Source organism: Microplitis mediator, chromosome 5, assembly GCF_029852145.1.
Source record: "Microplitis mediator isolate UGA2020A chromosome 5, iyMicMedi2.1, whole genome shotgun sequence".
In the NCBI taxonomy this organism is placed as follows: Eukaryota; Metazoa; Arthropoda; class Insecta; order Hymenoptera; family Braconidae; genus Microplitis; species Microplitis mediator.
In genome coordinates this window covers 25754799-25778169 of record NC_079973.1, presented here as the reverse complement: position 1 = coordinate 25778169, position 23371 = coordinate 25754799, and the positions used below count along the sequence as shown (strand labels likewise).

At 39.8% G+C, this 23371-nt stretch overlaps 1 protein-coding gene across 4 annotated transcripts; it reads left to right on the top strand.

Annotated features, from left to right (window-relative positions):
* The first annotated feature begins 489 nt into the window (after window positions 1-489).
* LOC130668347 (zinc finger protein 616-like) lies at window positions 490-21830 on the top strand. 4 transcript variants are annotated; one of them, XM_057470587.1, is made up of 9 exons: window positions 502-774; window positions 10587-11498; window positions 11791-12132; window positions 12234-12563; window positions 12661-13253; window positions 13798-14286; window positions 19819-20016; window positions 20086-20248; window positions 21423-21830. In XM_057470587.1, the coding sequence occupies exons 2-9, from the start codon at window positions 10626-10628 to the stop codon at window positions 21651-21653; spliced, it is 3219 nt and encodes a 1072-aa protein (XP_057326570.1). In that variant the 5' UTR covers window positions 502-774; window positions 10587-10625; the 3' UTR covers window positions 21654-21830. The 4 variants fall into 4 exon arrangements, with proteins under 4 accessions (XP_057326573.1, XP_057326572.1, XP_057326570.1 ...); XM_057470588.1 differs by having other exon boundaries at window positions 503-774; window positions 11794-12132; XM_057470589.1 differs by lacking the exon at window positions 20086-20248 and having other exon boundaries at window positions 491-774; window positions 21423-21560.
* The last annotated feature ends 1541 nt before the right edge of the window (window positions 21831-23371 follow it).

Genomic DNA, 23371 nt, shown 5'->3' with positions numbered 1-23371 from the left:
CAACTCACTTCTCAGCTTACTTTCTTTATATCCATCTATATATATATTTATACAAACCACCAGATAGACAAACAACTTTTGTATGTTGGCATTATCAAAATATTTTCCACCCGCAATCAAATTTTATCGATATCTCGACTCCGACATAATAAACTAACGTGTGAAACCCGCGAAAAACAAATAAATATTTAAATTTAAAATTAAAAAAAAAAAAAATGATTTATTGTTTTCTGACAAATGCACTTGCTCTGTAAAATCATTGAAATTTTTTTTCGCACATCATTTACTCCAATCAGTGGCGAGCCCTTTTGATGATCCCTGAGTTACTGTCATTGCTGTTGGGCCTGACAAAAATTCTGGTCGAGCCCACATAATAGAGCGAGGCCAGCTGAAGATTCACACTTGGAACACACTCTTTGGAGTACAAAATAATGGGCGGGATCCTGTAGTGTCATCAGTTGAGAGCAGGGCAGAAAGGCGGCCTCGGTTACCTCACCACCACACTCCACCTCCCCCCAGTGCTGCTCCTCAACGGCGGACACTTAAACTACGGTCGCATGAAAAGTCTATCGTGAGTTTCTCGGGTGTTTTTGCATTCAAGTGTTTTTGTCACGAGCATGTTGGTTTTTTTAATACTAAAAATCAACTAAACTGATCCTGATAAATATCTAGACAATTAAACATACAAAGTGGCTGGTGAAAAATTTCCAAAAACTAAATATTTATATTCTAACCTCCAAATATCCTGCCCCAAATAATCACGGAAAAAAAAATGTAAGTACTTGAATAATTGCGGTGGTTAAAAAAATGTAATAATTAATAGTCTTATAACAATAAATAGTTTAAAAGGAGGGTAGAGCGATAAAAAATAGTCGGAGTAATAATAATATTGTGTAGACATTTGGCGGGTTAACTGCTTGAGGAGATTCGTTTGCCGACCGCGACGCGGCGCACTAGGGCGACCGCGGAAATGAAACTCCGCCTCCCGCCGGCCCTCGAGGGTGGAGTCAGAGTGATCTATAGCGTCATAGAATACCCCCTCTGTGATATTTTGAGGACGTATGTGCCTGAGAAAGGCAGCACGCCCACAATTTGGATCGCGCGCACGGTCGACTCAGCCCCATACGCGAGATGTTTATGCTCTCTGTAGCCGTCTCTATCTAGTCACCGATTCTCAGTGAATGCCACACTCACCTCAACGTAGCTTCTGCATCCAACAACGCTGTAACAACGCACACGCCAGCATATATATCTATATATACATCGGTTCCTCTCCGTTCTCCCCCGCACTCTCATCTCATCTCACTCGGCTCGTATCCTGCACGAGCTTATCCGGCGTTCATTACCCCGCTAAACATTCCTGTCAATTAAAAGTGCACGGACGCCGATTTACTAGTCCCGATCGAGTGTTCCCCGGACTACGATTCCCCTCCTTTTTTTCGCTGTGTTGTTGTGTCCACTCTTTCCACTCTTTATGGATCCATTTAATTCTTCTTCTTTCCCTTAAACAAAAATTATTTTTTACCCTCACTCCCGACTACACACACATATATATGACAATTATTATATCCGAGATAAAAAGATGAAATAATAAATAGAGCGAACAGTAAAATAAAAAAAATGTTGAAATGAAAATTTTCAGTAGTTGTTTCTCTTTCAGCAAGAATTATATTATTGTTATTGTAGTATATGTTTAACTTTTATATGCGAGCAAGGATTAGACGGGAGGTTGAAGAACTTTCGGATGATAATGTTTGTGTTTTTGGCTGGGAGATAGGTTTTCTTATTGGAGATGTTGGTATATATGCTATACACTCTGGTTACTACCAGTATAGTTTAACCGTCTTTCATTGAGCTGGTTTACGGGTATGACGGTGAGGTCGCGCCGCTTCCAACAACTTTGTAAGATGGCAACATTCGTGGCGCGACATTTATGAGGGCATTTCTTAGGCTACTATACCACCACCACCTAAACCAACAGACTTGGCCGCACTCACTTATCCGAGTTCATGAGATTCTTATATCGATCACAAATATCGCTTTATGGACATACTTGTCGGGCTAAAATTTTCTATCTCAAATATTTTATTATTATATTTCCCTTAAACTTTTTCATACGCAGTGCATAGTTTTTTTTTCATTTTCCTTACATCTAACTAGACACAATTAGATCTTAAGGTTTGTTTTCACGCTCATGTAAAGCGTTACTTCCAAGAAATTACTCAAAGTTACGAGTTTTAAAAGATATGAATTTTTCGAGGTCATTTCGTTACGCAAAAACACCGGGAGGTCCTCGTAACTTTCTCTCGGCTCATCTTCTTCCCATTCTTCGGATACAAAACTAAGTAGACTAGGTGTATAAAAGTAAAAATAATAATAACAACAACGGAATTGGACATGAAGGAGACTGATGTCCAGATATGATAGATCTTGGGATGGAGATTGAAAGGAAGGGAAAGTGTGTGTTTTATATTTTTTCAGTCTAAAGGACATTCTGTCAAATATTTTGGTTCTAAGGGACAAAAAATACCAGCCGCCATGCTACGGAAACATGATTAGAATGCTCGGAGAACGTATAAACGGATGCTGCATAATACCAACAGGTCCCGTCGGCGTGCGAGACCGATTTGTTTAAAATAGCCCGTGACGTTCGATACCTTGAATGCTGAAAGAATAATCGCAGGTGGACCCCCGGTGGAGTTTGACTTTGGATCCGTCTTGGACTTGATACAGATGCCATCACTGAGGTTCAAAAGTCGAGTATATATTTATTTAAATCGATAAATATTTCAGTAACGTGGGCGATGATGTGAGCAAGCGATCGAACGTATCTCAATTTTTCGGCGATAACATTTGAATTCTCGTAGCAAAACCGCCTTTTCTCATCCACATCCACGTCGAGTTGCCATAATAATAGTCAAGATTTCGGTACTGTGGGCGTTTAATTTTTATTATTGAGATTTATAGTTTTTTTGTTGTTCTCTCATTGAGAATCTTTAAGAAAATTTGTGACTTCTCCAAGACGCTGATGAGATATTTTAAATTATGTATATACATATTTTTTTTTTTTGGGAATACGTATCATAATTTTTAAAAAGTTTAAAATATCTCGAGGTATTTAGAGATAAACTTAATTTATTTAGTACTGAGACGGTTGTATTGAAATTTTTTATATAAATATGTTAAAAATGGTAGAGATGATTGTTTTGATTTCGGAGAATTTGTCAGCTTGAAATGGTAATTTTTTAATAAAGAAATCCAAATAAAATATTTGGGCAGTTGATTGTTGACAGTGAAGGTAATATTCAGCGAGATTAGCAGCTGAGGTACGTTAATTTATAGCTCCGTTAATTAGGTAATTTTTCATTGCTATTTTTTGGACTAACATACACACGCGTCGGTTTTTTCGGTGGCCATCAGAGACCTGTTCTTGGGGCATCTTAAAGCGTTTATTATTTTCAGATTAAAATTTATCTTTCTTAAATATTTAAAAACGAATAAAATATTCGTAATTATATACTTATCAAAAAAATAATTATTTATTTTACTGGTAATTACAAGTCATTTATTTTCATCAAACTTTTTTTTATATCTATATAAATTCAAACCGGGCACTTTGAATTTTTTTTTAATTTTAAAGTAATAATTCATACTTTCTTTTTGTAAACTATAAAAATTAATGTCGTTATTTATTTTAAATTAAATGAATTGATTTGATATTTAAATGGAAGACTAAAATAATTTTTTCTGAAAATAGAATGGGAGCCGCCATTTTCCATTATACTGTGAGCGGAAACTTTCGAGATACTGAACCTTCATTTTTTCAACCATTTCTTTAATGTGGACATTGACGTCCTCAGAAAAAAACTCCATTTTTTTTTAATTTTACAAAAGAGGAAAAAGCAGCCATAAATTAATTTTTTTTAACCCTACAAAAAATATTTCAACGGAGATAATTTATAAATATTCTTGTTTAGGATAAAATTTCCTGTAAAAGTTTGCGAAAAAAAAATTCTTGATTTTTCAAGGTTTGAACGAAAATAAAAGAGTTTAGTTCAACTTATCTTTACAGAAATAAATTAAAAATCGGAAATTAACGCTGCCTAGTTCAGAAAATTTGTACTGCAACATTAGCCGACAAAAAATATAAAAAAAATTCATTTTTTCAAATGATTCTACACGAAAAAAAAAACTTTAAAAATTACTATTTGAAATTATAACCTGGAACCCGGTAGTCAATATGGGGAATTTTAACATTTAAATAGTAAATTTTATAATACGTGTCGTCAATTTTCTAAGTATCGGTTACGACTTTTAAAGTTCAAATACACGGAAAGAATTATCTAATAAATTTTACTCGTCAATTGTGAATAAAACTGGGCCTCGATGAATAATTACTCTTTCGCTTCTAAATAGTGTTCAATTATCGGGTAGAAAAACCCAATTTTGAGTAATTTTTAGATAAAAAAGAGTAAAAAATAAAACCAAAGGAATCAGTTTCTATTCTTTTCGCATTTGTTTTGTTTTTAGTCCAGGTTTATTCTAAATTGCAGGGTAAATTTTATCAAAAACTTCTCTCCGTGTAGTAATTTTTCTTGCATAGACAACAAATTTTCCTACTTATCCTGTTATTATTCACGTTTTAATCATAAATGAAAAAATTACTATTTAGAATGACAATTTTTACTGATCACTTTATCATTATATTACTTGTCATTCTCAAATTATATAGTTCATTTTTTTCCGTGTAGATTAGAATGATCCTGAAGTTAACAAATAATCAAAAAATTTTAAATTCTTGTTTTTCAATAAGCCAATTACGAAAAAAAAAAAAAAAAAAAAATATGCACATGTGGAAAATTCAAAAATCTATAAGTGCAATTTTTTCAAAAAAATTTTTTTGGCAATTTATTGTTTCGAAAGAAAGTCAAAAAATTATCAGACGCCGACTAACTTCAGTATCACAAGTTTGCAGACAATTAACAATTTTCAGATTTTTTTTTAGCAAATTAATTAAAAAAAAAAATATGCAGATGTAGAAAATTGAAAAAATTATCGGTGCAATTTTTGAAATATTTTTTTTTTTTTAATTTATCGGTTTTAGAAAATGTTCAAAAATGATTAGACGTCGGGTAACTTTAGTCATCTTTTAAAAAATGTGAAATCGAGAATTTTTACACCAAGAACGTTGAAAATTTTTTTAAAAATAAAAATACAAAATAATCAAAATGAAATTTTTATGGCCGAAATTTTATGAACTTTGTATTATCTCCAATTAAAAAACAAGAAGTTTTTATAACTATTATTAGTCATAACAAGACTCATTAAAAAAAAGTAAACCTCCGTATATAAATATCAGATGTATAAAAAAATAATAATGAAGCCTCATAAACAACTTACTGAAGATCATAAAAACTAAGATTGATATAATTTAAATACCATCCTAAGATTATTCCGATTGAAAGAATTTACAGCGAAAATTTATAGCTTTCAGACAACGCGCATCGTATACATTATTACGTAGTTTTTTTTTTTTACACAATTTTTTACCGTTGGAGAATACGCGTAAGATTGATAGTGACAGTTTCTATTGTCGAGATTGACCCTGACTATTTCCGGCATGACCAGAACACGACAGATACACTATTCTCACAATAGTCTTAAGTTTTTTTTCGTGTCTCTTACCGATACGACACACTTTCAGAATAATCTCGGTTTACAGATTCTAGACTCGAAACTCTAGATACTCCACAGCCAAGTACGATACACATGCTCCAAGGACACGATCGCCATGTGACAGTACTTGAAGGAAAAGAAAAAAAAACAGTCGCATTTGACTCCCAGGTATGTCGGAGTTCGGAGTCAAAAAAATACATAAACTAAAATAAAATTCGAGTCGTATCTCTCGGGTAGAGATACTCTACTCAAGTAGATAGACGAGCTCTGGCTGATACTTGGAAAATGAACATTTTAAATTGGTAGGAGGGTCATTGCGGCTCTGGTGGTCCCTAAAGTCGCCATCTTATAGCTCATAAATCGATCGTTTTTTACGATAAATCATTCACGTGTATCCGCATCACCATACACCATATGCTTCAATAGATTTGTTATTATATATATCCACACGTATATATTTAAAAAGTATGGATGTAAATACATATTTTTTCCATATTTATGGGACACATATACATAATCTTGGGATGAGTAGGCATTTCAGGTCATCGGGAATAAGAAAATTCCATTGATGACCGGATATAAATAAACTAAACGTACTCGTTAGAGGAATAAAAGTTTTATTACCCTATCGAGAGATCGTTTTCCCTCGGATACAGAAGGGTACGAATAAGACGGAATAAAACTCGAGCGTTTTTTCCTCATATTTTTTTTCCCTACCGCTTTCATGAAACTTTTGCGTGGCCACTCGAGGAGTACTTTTGCCACTCGACAACTCGCTGCTTCTGTTGGGTTCGAGTTTCAGAGACGAACTTACATTAAGTAGTAGTGCTTTCATCATCCATCGGTCTTTACCGCAATCTTATACATACAAAACAGATATGTAGCTTTATATTTATGTTTATAATTTTTTTATATTTTTTTTTTGACACAAATTCAAATCTATGTAAATGTTTAATGCTAGACAAGGCTTGAGTAGATTTAATATTTAGTGTTAAATATTAAGTATACAGAGTGTAGGAGGTATATCTGGTTTGTATCAAAAACCGAGTAATTTACAAATGTTTTACATCACAAGTAGAAATAGAGAAGAATTGTCGAGAGCACTTGGCGATAAACCAACGTGCGACATCGTTCCAACGATTCCCACTGGAGGCGGTAGTGCCAGTGCTGGTACTAGTGCTAGTGGCACTACATTTATTTTAAAAAATAAAAGTTAATTTTTGTAAACCCGAAATTCCATCACGTAGCAAATCCTTACCCGGTTTATGGTTAGCGGCGGAGTTTTATTATTTCAACTGAACTACATACACTTGTCTTTCAAGCACTTGAGAGACCGAAAAAAAATATAAAAAAATGGAGCAAGCAAAAAGAAGAAGGTGTAAAAAGTTAATTCACTTCAAAGCCTGGAGAGTAGACATTTGAGCTCGGCAAGAAAGTACACCAGTGACTAGATGAGATTTTGTCACGCCACAGCCTAGGCCGCGGGCCATAAAGAGTCGGCAGATATGACCCAGCGGCGAGCTGGTAGTAGTTTTGTTTTATAAGTAAAGACAAGTAAAGGAATACATGTAGTATAGTAAGAGACCGAGGCAATCGTTTGGTTGCTGGAGAAAGTAGATAAAAGGAGAAGGAAAGAAAAGAGAGAGGAAGAGAGAAAGAACTCAGTCCGTAGGTATCGATCGGGCGTCTGCGGTAGATTGACACGTGTCATGGCCGCTTGGTCGTATCGTCTCTGGCTCTCAAACGAAACGTTCGTTCGCGAACCAAGTAGACGAGGTGCGGCGAGACGTTGGTGCGAATGGGGTTCTGTTGGTGGGATTCAAGTAGAGCCGTGGATGCCAAAGGGAGCCGGAGGGTACGGGAGTAAGGACATTAAGGTGCGTAATAGCCAGCGGGGCGAGCGCGCACCACCGCGGCATCGATTAGACAGAGGCTCGCTCACCCTCTTGCTAGATGCAACCGCCGCTCTCTACTCCAGCCACTACTACACCCACCATCATCCACCCCCTTATACTTTCCCCCCGGCGATTTCACCTCCTCCACCGAACCACGAGTACGTGCTCTACATACACACAAGCTTATGTCAGTAGTCCCTGTCGTCCTCTCTACTTCTGATATGCCCTACACATTTTCTTTCTTTCTCTCTCTCTCTACTATTCCTACTATGTACTGCTGCTGCTGCTGCTGCTACTACTGCTCTCGTGTCTTTGTGTGCAGAATGTGGACGACGCTTGGATAGACACACAGCCTCTTATATACACGCCGTCCTATTCTTCGTTTCTGCTGCTAGCTGTCCCTCTGCTCTTCACTAGACGACACACTTGCCCACCAGAGAATCCTCCTAGTGTACGTGTGTAGTATGTTCCAGTATGTCCACTGCCGTCTCTCTTTCTCTCTCTATACTGGCTGTCTAACGTCGTTATAAACATTAACGGACCGACTCAATATTCCCCGGACCTTATGGCTACTAGTGGACTAGCTCCCAGGCCACTGGCAAAATATAAGCAGTAGCAGTACCAGCAGCAGCAGCAGCACCCCCGTTGTATCTACTAGCATGTGTGACTACTGCCCGTATCTATTTCTTTTGTTCTCTGATCCTCTTTACTTATATTCCGCCTACACCATTAAGAGTCACTGTATGTACGTCCGTGACTCGATAATATTATTCTGCCCGTCTAGATTTGTACTTAAATATTATATCAGTGTTTATGTAATGGGACGAAAATAATATAGACGGCATATTGGTATTGAGTTTCAAAGTATCGATATGAGAGCAAGAGGGTAAGAGCATTTTAAATGAAAATGAAAAGGGCTGGTCGACCGCTGGGCTCCCCCTTCCTACTAAAGGTGCTGACAAGGTTACTTCGGAGAATCTTGTCTTTAAAATCAGTACGATCCTGCTATTTTCATGGCTCTGCTCTGGTCAATTCACCTGAAAGCTTTAAAGAGCCAGAGACTGCTAGAGATTTTGTGTAAAATGATCAGAGGTTTGTCCAATCGAAATCGTTCAATTTCGCTTGACGACTCCCAAAAGATTCCTTTTCTTTTGTTTGCCACTACACCCTCTGCTGGCTCTTGTTGACTTTATGTCTCTACGTGCGTGTTTCTTCGATCTATTAAAGTGTGAATGTGTGTATGTGTATGTGTTTGATGTGATAGTCGGCTGGCTGAGAAGGAATTGATGGAAAAGTCTGAAAGGGACACGAATATTACAGAATAGAGCTTCGCCCAAACTGCCAGCTCTAATCGAATCCAATATACTCATTATCATTTTCATTATACCCGTGATGAGGACATTCCATCATTATCTTTCATGGATTAATAAAAATACTTTGACCTTTCCATTACATTTAATTATTATTTTTTCGAATAATCTCATCGATGACTAACTGACTGTCGTCATCGCACTCCGAGGTCTTCTCAATTGCCCTCTTTTTTGCCAACATTCTTTTGTACGTAATTACAGTCGGTCTAATCCGGCCACATCTATCTAGAGCGTTAAGTCTACAGTCGCTCGATCATCCAAGCGACCGCTTAATCGATATTTTTTGACAAAGACATCTTGACTGAGCATTAATCGCATGGAGGATTGAGAGGAAAAAAAATAGAGCCCAGAAATTTGCGTGGACCCGGACATTCAACAAGTTTCTATTCGCCTCCCGGCCGGCTCACGTCGGGAGCACAAAGTCGCCTCCAACCACCCCCGGGAAAAAAAAAAATCCGATCATTCTCTCGGCTAAAAATCATTTTATACTTTTTTAGTTTCCTCTCCGTAAAACAAGAGCTTCAGATCCATGTCAACTGTTATTTTACCTTTTTTCCGTTTTTAGTAATAATAAAAGCGGATTAAGACAGCAGATTAAGAAGATTGATCGTACGAAATTGTCTCGTAGCTCGATCACTAGAGCTTCACATTTCACATTATCTCAGGATTACATCAATGAGAATAAAATTAATTTAATTAATCATCATCTGGGCTGGTGAATTGTCTTGCGAATATTATTAGTCTCAATAAATAAAAACTTTTTAAGAATGGATGAGCCAAGTGGGAGTCGGTAAGGGCGCAAACAGTGTAATTGAGAATTAATTTTTGACGAGTGGAAATAAACCGGGTAGAATAAGTTAAGGTTTTGGTTTTAATCGACTACTCGGCTCGGCTCGACTCAACTCGACTTGGTGGAGTCAGTGACTCGAGGACTCGTCTTGCGATGAGTTTGAAGAGAGAAACGCGATAAGGGTGACGAGGGTGATGAGGGAGTATAACAGCGACGAGGAGCAAGGGGTGCCGAGGACGACGCAGAACCCGATGAAGAGAAGAAGAGAATGGCGCAAGCGGGCGAGGGGTCGAGGGTAGGGACCTGAAAACTGGGAGGCGAAGTGTCGTCGTCCGAATAACGGCCAGCGGCATCGACCGATCTTCTCCTCAACTCGTACACCTCTTGCCCCCTGCTTTCATGCCCCAACCGTCAACTTGTTTCCCTGCTATGCTATTCTATTCCGCGAATATTGAGTTCAATTTGCCTGTTACTTGCCGACCGACCCACCAATGACACTCTCTAATGCGATTGTCTTTGCCTTTTGTATCCTTGATGCATTCATCCACTTGCTCACGTACTCATACCCTATCTCCCTATATATAGATCTTTCTCTTTTTTTCTGATGTTATATTATTTGCTAACTTAATCTCGAGTGTCTGTCTCGCTGATGTAAAAAATAAAAAGTAACTAGTCAATATTATGAATGGCATTGCTGCAAAGTTTTATATAATATCGAGCATTGAGTATCGACCCTAGTGTCATTTATGCATAAAAATTTATTGAAGATATCAAAACTATTAGACTACTGTCTCTCAGATTCTTTTGCCGGGGACTTTAATTGATCTGTCAAAAATAATTATTATTATTTTTCAGATATGAGCTGATGATATAAAGGGAGCAAAAAAATTATCAATGGAGACTGGCTATGAGGACGAGGACGACACACACTACTGCATTAAGTGTCACGTGACAATCACCGGACTGGACAATTATGTCCAGCATCGACAAACTGGTTGCCGACAATCTGAAAGAAAAACGTTGACCCCTGAGCCACCCCCGGCGGCGGTCTGCTATCCGGAAATACTAAATGCTGACGCGTTTTTTAGCTCTCTGGAGCTACAGAGCAGCGCTAAAACAAAGACAAGTGGAAGCAGAGCCTTGGAGCCGGAAAAAAAATCAGAGAGATTAGGAGGAAAGCGTAAAAGGACAAAACGGTACCATGAAATTGACGAGCCGAGTGTTAAAGAGAAACTGATTGCTCTGTCACCAGTTGTTACGGATTTAGATGATCCCACTGATCACATCGGCATTCCTTCGCTCGTTGGATTTCCCGATTTGGTACCTTTTACCGACAAATCGACCACTTCAAAGCTGACACCAACGCTGCCCAAACCCGCCGATGAGACAGATAAAAATAAACGCAACGACGAGAGTGATCGTTGGTTAGATGACGACCTCGATGAAGATTCTGATACAATCAAAGATTCCGTTGATCAAAGTGTCGACAGTGACTCAGACTATAATCGTCAGCAGCGACATTCCGATGACGATTCAGATGAAAGTCCAGCCGAGGATGTTGCCCATGAGGATTCTTATTCGGAAACAGACGACCCAGATGACAGAGAATACCCACCGCAGCCTCACACCGGGGGAAAATGGAAGCCCGGCCAATTGCTCGAGCATATTGCGCCCGAAAATGAGGATGAAGTTGATCAAGATGAGCCGGACCATCGGGACAGTCCAGTGCCGCAGCCGCACACTGGAGGAAAATGGAAACCCAGTGAGGTAAGAGTTTTAAATATTTTTTAAGGATAATTGTGGGTTGACGATTAGCAAGGATTCAGATTGGAGACGAACAGTTGGTCCTTGTTCGGTTTTAATCTTAAGGTCTGTGGTGGAGCACACGCTCGTGCTTGTCTCAGTAATTAAAGGATCGCGTGACGCTCGGCCGTTAGGCTAACTCGACTAATTGTCGTCCTTGGATACGTCGTGGACGCCGGGTGTCTCATTGATTCTCTTGTAGCTATATATCTGTACTTATATCTATATCTATACATGTGATGGTATATATCGTTAGCAGAAAACGGAGGAGGACGAACCAGCAGAGATGGACGAAAAGGAAGAGGAAGACAAGGAGAGTGTGATGACAAGGAACAGCAGACAACCACCGCCTGGTCACACTCGCGGGAAATGGATCCCGGGGGCTTCGGTTACGCCGTCGGAACTACGATCGGGTTATTGGTGCAGTCCTTGTGGTCGGAAACTCGCCTCTAAATTGGTTTACAGCAGACACTTGCGCTCGGACTTGCACGCTCGACGTAGCATTCAAGAAATTGAAGGCGACGTTAAATTGCCACGATCTGTTGGACCACTCTTACGCAGCAAATCTCGCACCAAACGTCAGAAAGTTATCGCACAAGTACTTTTTCCAATACTTTTAAATCAATAATTATATTTTTTTATTCTTTTAATTTTATTATTTTTCTTATTCTTTGTCTCGTAATTTGAATAAATTTACAGAAACGCAGCACAGAGAACAAGAAGGCAGTAGTTGATGATAATAAGTCTGGTAAAAAAACTCGGAATAGAGAAAAAGAAATTCTGCGGTGCGAAATGTGTCACGCCCGTGTGCGTCGACTTCAACTGGGTAAACACCTGCTCTCCCACTACCACTGTCGTGTCGCAGGATTATACCCCTGCAGTCCTAAGGCGCAACGGTTTATCCTGGAGAACATGGGGAACGTGGTTCGCCAATGCCCATTTCGGTGTACGAGCTGTCGGTTTTATTGCAACACCGAGGAAACTTTCTTGCGTCACTGGCGCTCTACCCATGCAAATATGCCAAATGATGTGAGTATTTATTGTTCTCTCTCTCTCTACAACTATATATAGTATTAAACTATTAAATAAATTTCATGTTATATCTATATTTATTTATACGAGTTAGGATGAAAAAAACTACACGTGTGTTTGCTGCAATTTCTGGTGCAACGGTGGAGCAGATATGGAACAACATCTGTTGAGTATAGAACACCGTGAGACAGTTTCTATGATCAATGGCTCAGTCCCGATTGTTATACGCCGGCAACTTATTTTATCGTGTGAAACTTGCAATCGTCGATTTCGCTACAACATCCAGCTCCAGCAGCACGCTAAGGAAACTGGACATCCTGAGAGCTCGACGGCAACAGATGACTATCAACAGCGTGTACGTTGCGCCCTGTGTCCCCAAGTTCTGAGATCCCAGGTAGCTTTGCAACGTCATCAACTGGCTTCCCATAAGTCCTCAGACTTACCCAAGGCGGAAATACCCTTGATTGCGCCGTACTTCTGTTCCTTCTGCTCGATCAACTTCGAGACTGCTCGAGACGCTATTTTACACCGTAGAACACCAAGTCACAAACAGACTGTCAAGGAGCACAAGTTTACGTCACAAGGAGTTTTGCCATCCAAGGACTGCGGTCAATGCGGAGACAAATTCAATAACTTGACTGACTATAAGCGACATTTACTTCAAATCCATCCCGACTCTTGTCACAAGTACTGTCTTCAATTACTTTTTTAAAATTTATAATTTAATTGTCCGTGTCAATAAATAAATATTTTATATTTAATACTGATAATTATTAAGCGTAAATTAAATTTTCGATAAACGCCCGCGTTATCGGAAGTTGAGGGTGGAAACGGTAATGAATTTTCAATTCATCAGAACATAGTTGCGTAATTTAAGACCCTAATTACATAATTTATTCTTAATCGGCTCCTTAAAAATAATTTTAAAGTCGTGGGGGTAGTAAGCGAGGGGAGTAAAAAATAAAATAAATTCATTGACACTGACATTTTATCGGAAATTTTTAATGATACTGAAATAAGCCGACGTCTAATAATTTTCAGATTTTTTTAAAAACGATACATTTAAAAAAAAAAATATTTAAAAAAATTGCACCTATAGTTTTTTAAATTTTCTACATGTGTATTTTTTAAATTTTTTTATTTAATTGAAAAAAAATTCGAAAATTTTTAATTGTCTGCTAACTTCAGGATCATAATTTTCATTTATTAATAAATAATAAAATTTTTTCAGATGTTTGAGGTGCGGAGAGATTTTCGCTTTACCCCAAGATGTAACGAAGCACACGAAAGAGGGAGCGTGCGGAAAAATAACAGAAATATTAGATAATGAATCACGGTGCGTAGATGGAGGACGTAAATGTTTGCAGTGTCCTTTCAGAACAAACTCCGAGGCAGAGTTAATATTTCATCAGGCTCTTCACGCGGGCACCGTCCAAGTTTACTCTGAAAAACCCGGGTCTAGTAAATCTCCCCAGACTTACCGGTGTCCAGTCTGCCAAAAAATATTTCCGAAATTCTCTCTGCGCTATCACATTTTCCGACACACCAGAGAGAAACCCTATCGGTGCTCCAAGTGCACGGAGTCTTTTTCCCGAAAATCGGCTCTCACTCTCCACACAACCGAGTCCCATTCGCTCTCGGAGTCCAACGCAACCACCGAGACAACCCAGCGTCAAAGGAATTTCATCTGCTTGCATTGCAACACCGGGTTCTATACCAAGTTAGTATTTCTATTTATTTATTTATGGCGATTAAAAAAAAGATACATGTACGTGTATATATAGTTTAATGTGTTACCATAAAAAATATTGTTTTCATCACGATCGTTAGGATTTTCCCAAGCATATCTTACAGTTAATACCCGAGGCTAGTATTATAAAAGGTATATTAACTGGTGGTGTTGAAGAGAAGCATTTATAAATAAATAAACGAGCGTTTAGGGAAAAAGTAAAGAACAATAAATGTTGTATAGTGCTGGCGGACTAACCGTGAAACTCGTTGTAGTAGTAAAAGTATCTTCACTGCATAACTATAAAATAAAAGACCGCATAGTGTAAGAGTAGCTGGATATGAGGACAGAGAATAACTTGAATAAGGCTGAGAAGTCAACGTGATGCGGTCGAGCAACAGAATTGCAAATAGTAAATAGAGGAGGCCAAGGGGGAGGCAAAAGTGGAAAGGAATAAAAGTAACAAACGTTATGCTACGGCGTGGTATGTACATATATATGTATATATAACACACAAAGCAGCCGTAGAACGAGAAAGAGAATAAGAATAAGTATTTGTATGTGTGTGTGTGTGTGTGTGTGTGTGTGCTGGGCTGGCTCATGGCGGCTTGTAAACCTCCAAGTCATATTCTAGTATTTAAGAGGCAAGCATTACGACTGCGTTCATGTAAGTACGTCTAGTCTATACTCTCTCATATATACAAGACACGGTAATGTGCACTAGGTCTAGTGTTTAACGTCTCCGAGTTGCTGCTGACATAAGTATTAAAGCATCGGCATCGCGTATAGTACTGTGTTGCAACACTGCTATAAACCAAATGTTAACACCTCTTGCCTCGCTGGCTTCAGATCCCTCTTCCTGCTCAAACTCTCCACTCTCCCGCTATTGTTTACCACTTGCTCAGACCTAAAGCACGTCCTGCTTCGTATTTGCGGCTGTGTGTTTCTACTCCACAATTAAACTGACCACTATAACCGTATTACCCTCCGATAGCGATGATGCCAAGTTATTTCCCTACACAAGGTATTATAATAAGCGCGATTTTAGTCGAGTATTTACTTGTTCGTTTAGTTTGAGTTTATTTTAAAAATTTTTCCTCGAAGAGTGTTTACCTGGACGAGCTGGCAGGCTCATTCGTTAGCTTCTGGAGACAAGGCAAAGCGAGTGGAGCAACTTTAAATAAAACGACGACCAGTAAGAATGGAAAAATAAGAATAAGAGCAACTGCATATACACTTGCATATATATGCACATATATGCTCGCGGGGGCGCGCAGAGAGTACCTGAGCAGAGAGTGTGTAGTTCGTATAAGAGAGAAAGAAGGTAATTACGCGATGGTCAGCTCCCGCGCACCCGATCGCGTCCCCCAATTCTGAGAATACGAGGCCAGAGTCGGGATGTATGCGCATATTCAAGATAGTATGTTACATACGCGCGAGCTACTGGGTCCTCGCCTCCCCCTGCACCTCTAAAGTCTACAGTCACCTCTGTGCTTCTCCTCCTCCTCCGTATCCACCTCCACCTCCACCTCCTTCGGTGTTTCTTCCTCTTGCTCTCCACATCCCATACATGCGTTCCCTCAGGTATTTTACATATATGGACCGCGTCGTGGTGCTCACGTATCTTTTATCTTTCGTCGCAGTAATGGCGCTCCGCACGTCCGCCTCCTGCTCACTGCTCCCGCTACATGCCGAGAGTAAATACACTCAGATACTGGCATACTCTCGATAAGATAGGCGTTACCACCAAATATCATTCAAAGCATTTATGCCGTTGACTGACACATACCAATAATTTTTTTTTTAAATGACTATCCTACACATACTTTAGCCTTTTTATTTTTTTCTTGCCCAGCCATCGGCATCAGAAATAGTCGCCCTCAAATTTTCGATCAAATATATAGACCGTCAGATCTCCATAGTCGGAGAAAACAATACGAGGGTGTACTGAGTCCGTGATGGGTTGAGTTTCGCATAACCCTGCATATATGTGTATATACATATATATATAAATAAATATCTATCTCAGGCTCATAGCAGTGGTATTTGAACGAGGATCATGGTCACGCCACCCTTATCCCAGTAGTCAATTGTCGTTGTATATATATATAAAAATATATTAATGTCTGCATATGTGTACATGTATATGGATATGTGTGGTATGGCACGCGGTAAGCACGTAGACGTAGACAGTTTAGTGGTGGGCGCCCCGCGAGTCCAGTTGTCGCGTGAAATATTGCTATTCATAAAATAAAACAGAGCTGCGGTCGAGAACGCGTAGAGATATAGCAGTTGCTGGGCATTCGAAAGTCCATTCTCTTGCTTCCTCCCGAATTTCAGTCTCTGCTCGTCTCGTTTCCACCCCACGGCGTTGTCCAAAAACCAACCACGGTGGCGACAACGACGAAGCAGATCCTTTCCGTCCTCTCGATTCGAGCAGGCTTCTGAAACGCAGCCAAACCGCGACTGTCTGCACTCGTAGGTGCTTTACTAAATTTTTACGTTCGTTACATTCTTTTTTAAATTTATACGGATGCCTGAGATGACACAGAGACACGGGGCATTAAATAAAGGGAGAAAAAGAGGAAAAGATAAGAGCTATGGCATGCCCGAGATGTCTATAAACAAAACAAACTCCGGGTTGATACCAGAGAATAGACGAAAATATATACCGGTGACATGTTTATCGCAAATGATCCTAGGGCAATAGACCGGGCGGACCACCAGGGCCAGCCAAGTTGTTACAGAAAGCCCCAATTTATGCGAAGGTTATCATGGGAGCCCTCTCAAGCAATTGAGCCCACGTTATAATATTGTTGTTTATTTGAAACCTCAACTACAAGCCGTTAACTACCCTCTAGACTCGCTTGAGTCTCTCCCCCTCCTCCCACTCTAATCTTCTTGATGTGCCACTCTTAATATATATATATATAGACACGTACAATATGTATATACATATGTCTCTGTCGTTGTACACATACATGGATCTATTCTATCTCTATCCCTATCTATCTATATATATATATATATAGTGTACAAGAGGATGGGGAACCAGCAAGCGACTCTGATTGGCCTGGGTTAATTCGCACTCCCGCAGACTTGGTCACGTATCGCGTTGATGATATGGCCGAGGTTGCACGCGACCTGGTCAAATAGTGTGTCACGTGAGTCGATATATATAATTATCGTGTCAGTCTCTGAGAATAGAGTTAAAGTTGTCGTGCTGATGAATCATCGGTGGCGGCAAGACATGTTGGATCGGCACCAGGATTACCGAGGATGCGAATGGATATAATAAATAATTTATTTTAATTTAGATAATGACGAAACAAATGTATGGAGAACACGCTGTGACGAAGGTGATAAAGTTTGTCTTTTGCGATATATAGGTATATTTAATATTTAGCACAACATAACTGAGCATGGATATGATCAGTGTGTATTATCAAGAGGCATATATAACAAATGTATGGGATATAGGGATTAGCCAGTGTGGAGACTGGTTGGTAAGAGAAAAATAAAGATTAAATAAATGAGAGGGAAGGATGATGCTGTGGAGGAGAGAATAACAACACACAGGTGCAGGGAGTATTTATCGAGACGGACAGACAGACCGAGAGAAGACTGTTCAGAGAGTTGTTGCTGGACGAAGGTGGGATTGAGTTATGACAGCGTTTGCTCCAGGGGGCCGGCTGAACCCGACCGAGAGCTGCCCAGCAAACGGATATTTCTTATTCTCGTTCTTCTTTATTCAGCTGTCTGTTAATCTACTCTCGGTCTCCCTCTACTCTGGACTCTCTTGCTGGTTGGCATCCACATCCAGGGTTGCACCGCGTTCTTGCAGAGAAGAAAACGTCGGCCATGCATCACCTTCGGTTCAGTCTGGTCCTGCCTCTTTCGTTCCAGCATCGCCGCCTCCTTCGCCTCCTTCGCCATCATCCTCGATCCTCACCGATGCCCGAGAGCATCACAGCACACCAGCACATCGCGGTGATGCTCGATCATCCGAGCGATCCCACCTTTGAGAAAGACTCAAGTCCTCAAAGACTCATCCACCCACTCGGGCCAGACTCACTAGTGCCATATCATCGGAGCCTCGATTATAATACGTCAGTCTAGGAATTAACATTCTCATTACTTTAGAATATAAATAATCAGGACGAGAAGAGCCAGCATTGCCGATATATCCAACGTGACACTCCTTAGTGGCCTTGACCTTCGCCTCGGGCTCGGGGCACACTAACCACCAGTTCATCGAACGATTCTCCTTGCTGTCGATAAAAAATAACCGCTCTCTGGCTTGTCCGCCACCAGCAGATTGATACGGACTTTCTCAAATCTCATATTCTACCTACGACATTCCAATAAATCCTCGAGATTCAATGACACGACGAATCTCTGATGGGAGAGTAGACGCTAGCAGCTATTAAGAGCCAATCAAAGGAGTAACGGCCGAGAACCGTGGAATCAACTCACTCGGAGATGAATTGGAAAAAAAAAAAAACAAATAAATAAATTATTATAAAAATAAATACGGGAAATGAACAAGATAAAGAAGACCAAGACCAAGACCAAGAAGATGAAGAAGAAGAAGGAGGAGAGGAATTGCGTCGCTGTAGAGCGGACTATATCGGAGAACGAACCAACCGACAACCCAAGGACCAACCGACCGGCCATAAATACCTCACCGCGTTCAGCCAATTAAAACAAATCATTTTAATGCGCAACCTTTTTAATTAATGCCCGCGTTCGCTCGCTCCCATCCTTCCCTTCAGCCTACTCGTACACTACATGCCCATTTCACTCTCTCGTCTCTCGCCTCTATCGCCCGCGTACTTGGATATATATATGTATATATATAAAAATATATAAATGTATTTCTCATAGGATCCAGCCCCGAAAGACCGAAAAGGCCTCAAATGTATTACATGCCCACCCTCCGAAATTCACCAACTGTTGATGATAATCCTCCCGATGTTATCCTGGGCTACTTGATTTTAATTGCACCGATTGGCCGATCCCCAATGAATGACTCGAGGTTGCTCAATCATTCACCAGCACTCTCAGGCACTCACTCGACATTTATAAATATTATTTTTATATCACAGTATACTTGATAATTCTATATCGTGTCGGCTCGGATGTTGAAATATAGAATCTACTAAATTTATGACCGAAAAAAACCAAATAAATTTAATCATTTTTTTTTTTCTTTTTTATACAAAGAAAAGTCATCAAGAATCACGAGTTATTTAGTAAAAGAACGGTCGCTATTGATTTATAGATTTATTTCTGGTTCTTGGAGAAAGACGTGATTTTATCGCGGAGATTAAATTTTTTAAATTAAGCTGCCATTAGACTGTATATACATGACACCGATGATGGAGTTTAATTTATTTCAAGTGACCGCATCATCCAATATCATAAAAAATTTTTAAATTCAAACTTTATTCATTAATTAAAATTTAAATCCTCAATATTATTTTTAATGTCCATAATGCCCGTGATATATTCCATTTACAGAAATAATTTAAGACAACACATGCTTCGGCACGTCGGCAAAGAGTACAACTGCGAGTTTCCTGGCTGCCCGACCGTCCTCAGAACGGAGACTGAGCTCAGAGCTCACCGAGCTCTGGTCCACAATCCCGAGTCCACCGAGCGCAAGTTCCAGTGCAACGAGTGCCCGTACTCGGCCAAGACCAAGGCCCAGCTTCGCCGGTAAAAAATTTTTAAATAATTAATTAATTAAATAAATAAATAATTAACAATAAAAAAATTTTTTTCCAGCCATCACACCCGACACAGAGACCTAGAACCTCAGCTGTCATGTCCGCACAAAGGTTGCAGCTTTGTAACGCGACTGAAATCGCATCTGAAGCGTCACCTGCGGCTGCACACAGGAGCCAAACCCTACAAGTGCCCGCACTGTCCATACGCGAGCAATAATATCGTACGTAATTAGATGTAAAATAATAAAATAAGCCCGGGTTCGCTTTGCAGTCCTTCGTATAATATTTTTACACAGCCTCCAATTGGGTTATTTTTAATTCTTCTCACCATTGGATCCCGTCGACGTGATTTCACGCTGGCTCCTTGCACACCTCGTCCTTGCTCCCTCGAGCGCCTCTGGCCGCTGGCTGCTGGCCGCCATCAGACAACTTGGTGGCGTAAATTAAGCAAGGTACACCTTAATGTTTGGACCAAGCCGCCGCCACGATAAGATAACGAGTTAATTGTGCTCACTGAATGCCCACACACGCATGTCCTCCTCAGAGTCATAGCGCGCCCGGTATGCTAATGTCCTTTTGAACCAGCTTATACTTATATTTATATACATACATATATATATTTATATTTATTTATAAAAAAGTATACAGCAGGGAAACGTGTCCCGTCTCTCTCAGATATACAAGAGAGGTTCTCGTGTATATTTTTGATAGCGACATAAACTCATTCCAGTGACTCTCACCGAGTGGTCAACTGATGGCCTACTCTGTAAATCATCCTCTGAGTATTAAATCCGACAAGCTAACGATAAATTATTATTTATATTAAATAAATAATAATATTTACAAATAGTTTTATTATTCTTGTATTGTAAGATGGAATTGTTGTTTATTCAGTATTTAGTTTAATCAGGACGAAACGTGATGGTGAGTGCGGGGGCGATTTAACGAGACAAGCTTCCAACTCCCAACTCCCCGTACCGCGCACTAGGTACCCACCGCCACCACCAGCACCATCACCAGCACCAGCACCAGTACCTCCAACACAACAACGCGGTTGCTGCGTCGACGAGTTTACACGCGCCACCTTTCTTGTTTCCTTCCTTCCTTCCTTCTTCCTTCCTACGGCGTTGTTATGATTTACCACGGATGGTTACACGCTTTTTGTCCTATCTACACGCATCTGAGCCACGGCCCTCTCTTTCTCTCCCCAGATAAAATACACTCGCTCGTGTCTCAATAAGTCAGATATGCTTTTATACTCAACTTTTTTACCCGCGCCCTCAGTGTGTGCGCTCTAATTAAGAAAAAATTTTAATTACCGCTGATAAAAATAATCTCTCTTTATATTTAAATTTCTCACAGTCGTCTAAAAGTCTCTCTGTATTTTTTTTGCAGGAAAATTTGAGGAAACACGTCCTGTCGACTCGACTACATCCCGGGAAAGCAATTTACGAGTGTGAAAAATGCAAAATCAAGGGATGTAATATTTATGGGACAAATTTTTCAAAAGAACTGCGGGCTCATTTAGTCGCCGAACACTCTGAAGAATTTCCTACACCCGGAGAAGCCAACAGTTACGTTGCTGGAATGTTTGCCAGTGATGGACATCCGAAACAACTTGAATAACTCAAAAAATACCATCGTTATAAATCCTCTGGCTTTTTAAATTCCACAATATTAAATTATATATACATATATATTGATGATTATCTTCCTCTCTCTCTCAGTCCTCGTCATTTAAAACATTTATATTTGTATTTGTATTTATTTATTTATGTATTAATGAAATACTCTTCAGATTTATGTCGACAGTTATTTTATTATATATAATTTGAATGTTGTATTGATGATGTGGGCTCTGATATATTGAAAATGAAAATGGCATTAATGTCACACGATTTACGTTCAGCTGTAATGTTGTATAAACTGTAAACAAGATACCCAAGAGTTTATGACAGTAGTCACGAGCTGAGGTCGCTGAGTGGTCGGCAAAGGTCGGATGGATCCATAACGATGTCGGCATATAGGCCGTTCTGTGTATCCACATCCACATCCACATCCATATCCACCAGACCCAGACCTGGCAGACCTACCAGACCTACCTGACTTTCAGATGTAGGTGTCGTAAGCATCGCCGCGCCTGGCAGTTGTCTTGAGTCTTGACTTGAGCCGTATCGGTACCCAAAGCGGCATAAAAAAAATTATAAGGACAAACCGATGATCGGGGACTACAGAGTGTGTCGAATGTCGAGTGTGAAGGATAATTTATCGACTAATTAACGAGGATGTCCTTCATTACGAGAGTTGAGTAGTCTTGTAGTAGTAGTAGTTGTGACCCGTCTCTGTTTCTCTTTTCTTTGTCTCTCCCTCTACTCAGCGCCGCGATCTCTACTCTCTGTTAATTTTGCCGAGGTCTGGGTGATGTTATTTAGCGCCCGAATATTTACGAGCATGCGGTCTTGGATGGACACTACTCTCTCTGTCTCTCTTTGTCTCGTTTATCGGGTGTACGTCGCCGTGGTGACCGCAGCCAAGCCGACATGTCCAACTCCTTGGATCTTACACATGATTCGACAAAGACTCGTCATGGAATTTACGCCGACACATTAATTTAATTAATTAATTATTATTTCTCATTTTAAAATTAATTATTAATCAAACGGATATTAATTTGTTTAAACTCAAGAGACTCGCGTAAGGTAACATGTTGGCTAATAAAGATATAATGAGGTCGTCGTCACCCCACTTCATTACTTAAAGCTTTTGGCGTATAGTTAGTCCTCATCCACGACGTCTTCTATTTCTGCTTCTACTCTACTCTATCTCGCGGTTATTCGTCGACGGGTAAATTCTACGGATTTCATTCCGCCAATTACACCTGGAAATTTGTCCCCGAAGACTGAGGCCCTAGACACGACCAAGCTACGCGGTCTCCTTCGCTGCGGTATCGTAAATACTAACCACCAAGACAGAGGGTGAGAATTAACCGCGAGGGTTGATATGTCGCGGTTAGTTTGTATGCATTAATGTCTCACGTCAGCCCAAAAATACAACTATCGCTAATTTTACCAGTCTAATTATTTCTAAAAAAAAACACACATAAAATAAAATGAAATATATAATTAAATAATAAGAAGTGGAGTAAGTAAGAGTTAAATAAAGAGCGTAAATTGTTGTGAGAAATAGAAGAACGCGGGTACGTCGGGGCTGTGGGGATTGATGGGCACCACCTTTAATGCCGTTTGTATGTACCGGCGCGCGTAAGCGCCTCGCCTTACAGTAATTAGCTCAACAAACGCGCCACCCTGTCTCATCAATTGCTACCCTACGCTCACAGCCTCCTT

Excerpts from the sequence above, each read along its gene's own strand:
- LOC130668347 (XM_057470587.1), top strand. The coding sequence starts at position 10,626 with ATGGAGACTGGCTATGAGGACGAGGACGACACACACTACTGCATTAAG. Across the intron at positions 14,287-19,818 it reads AACACCGGGTTCTATACCAA|AAATAATTTAAGACAACACA; the intron begins GTTAGTATTTCT and ends TTCCATTTACAG. Across the intron at positions 20,249-21,422 it reads CATACGCGAGCAATAATATC|GAAAATTTGAGGAAACACGT; the intron begins GTACGTAATTAG and ends TTTTTTTTGCAG.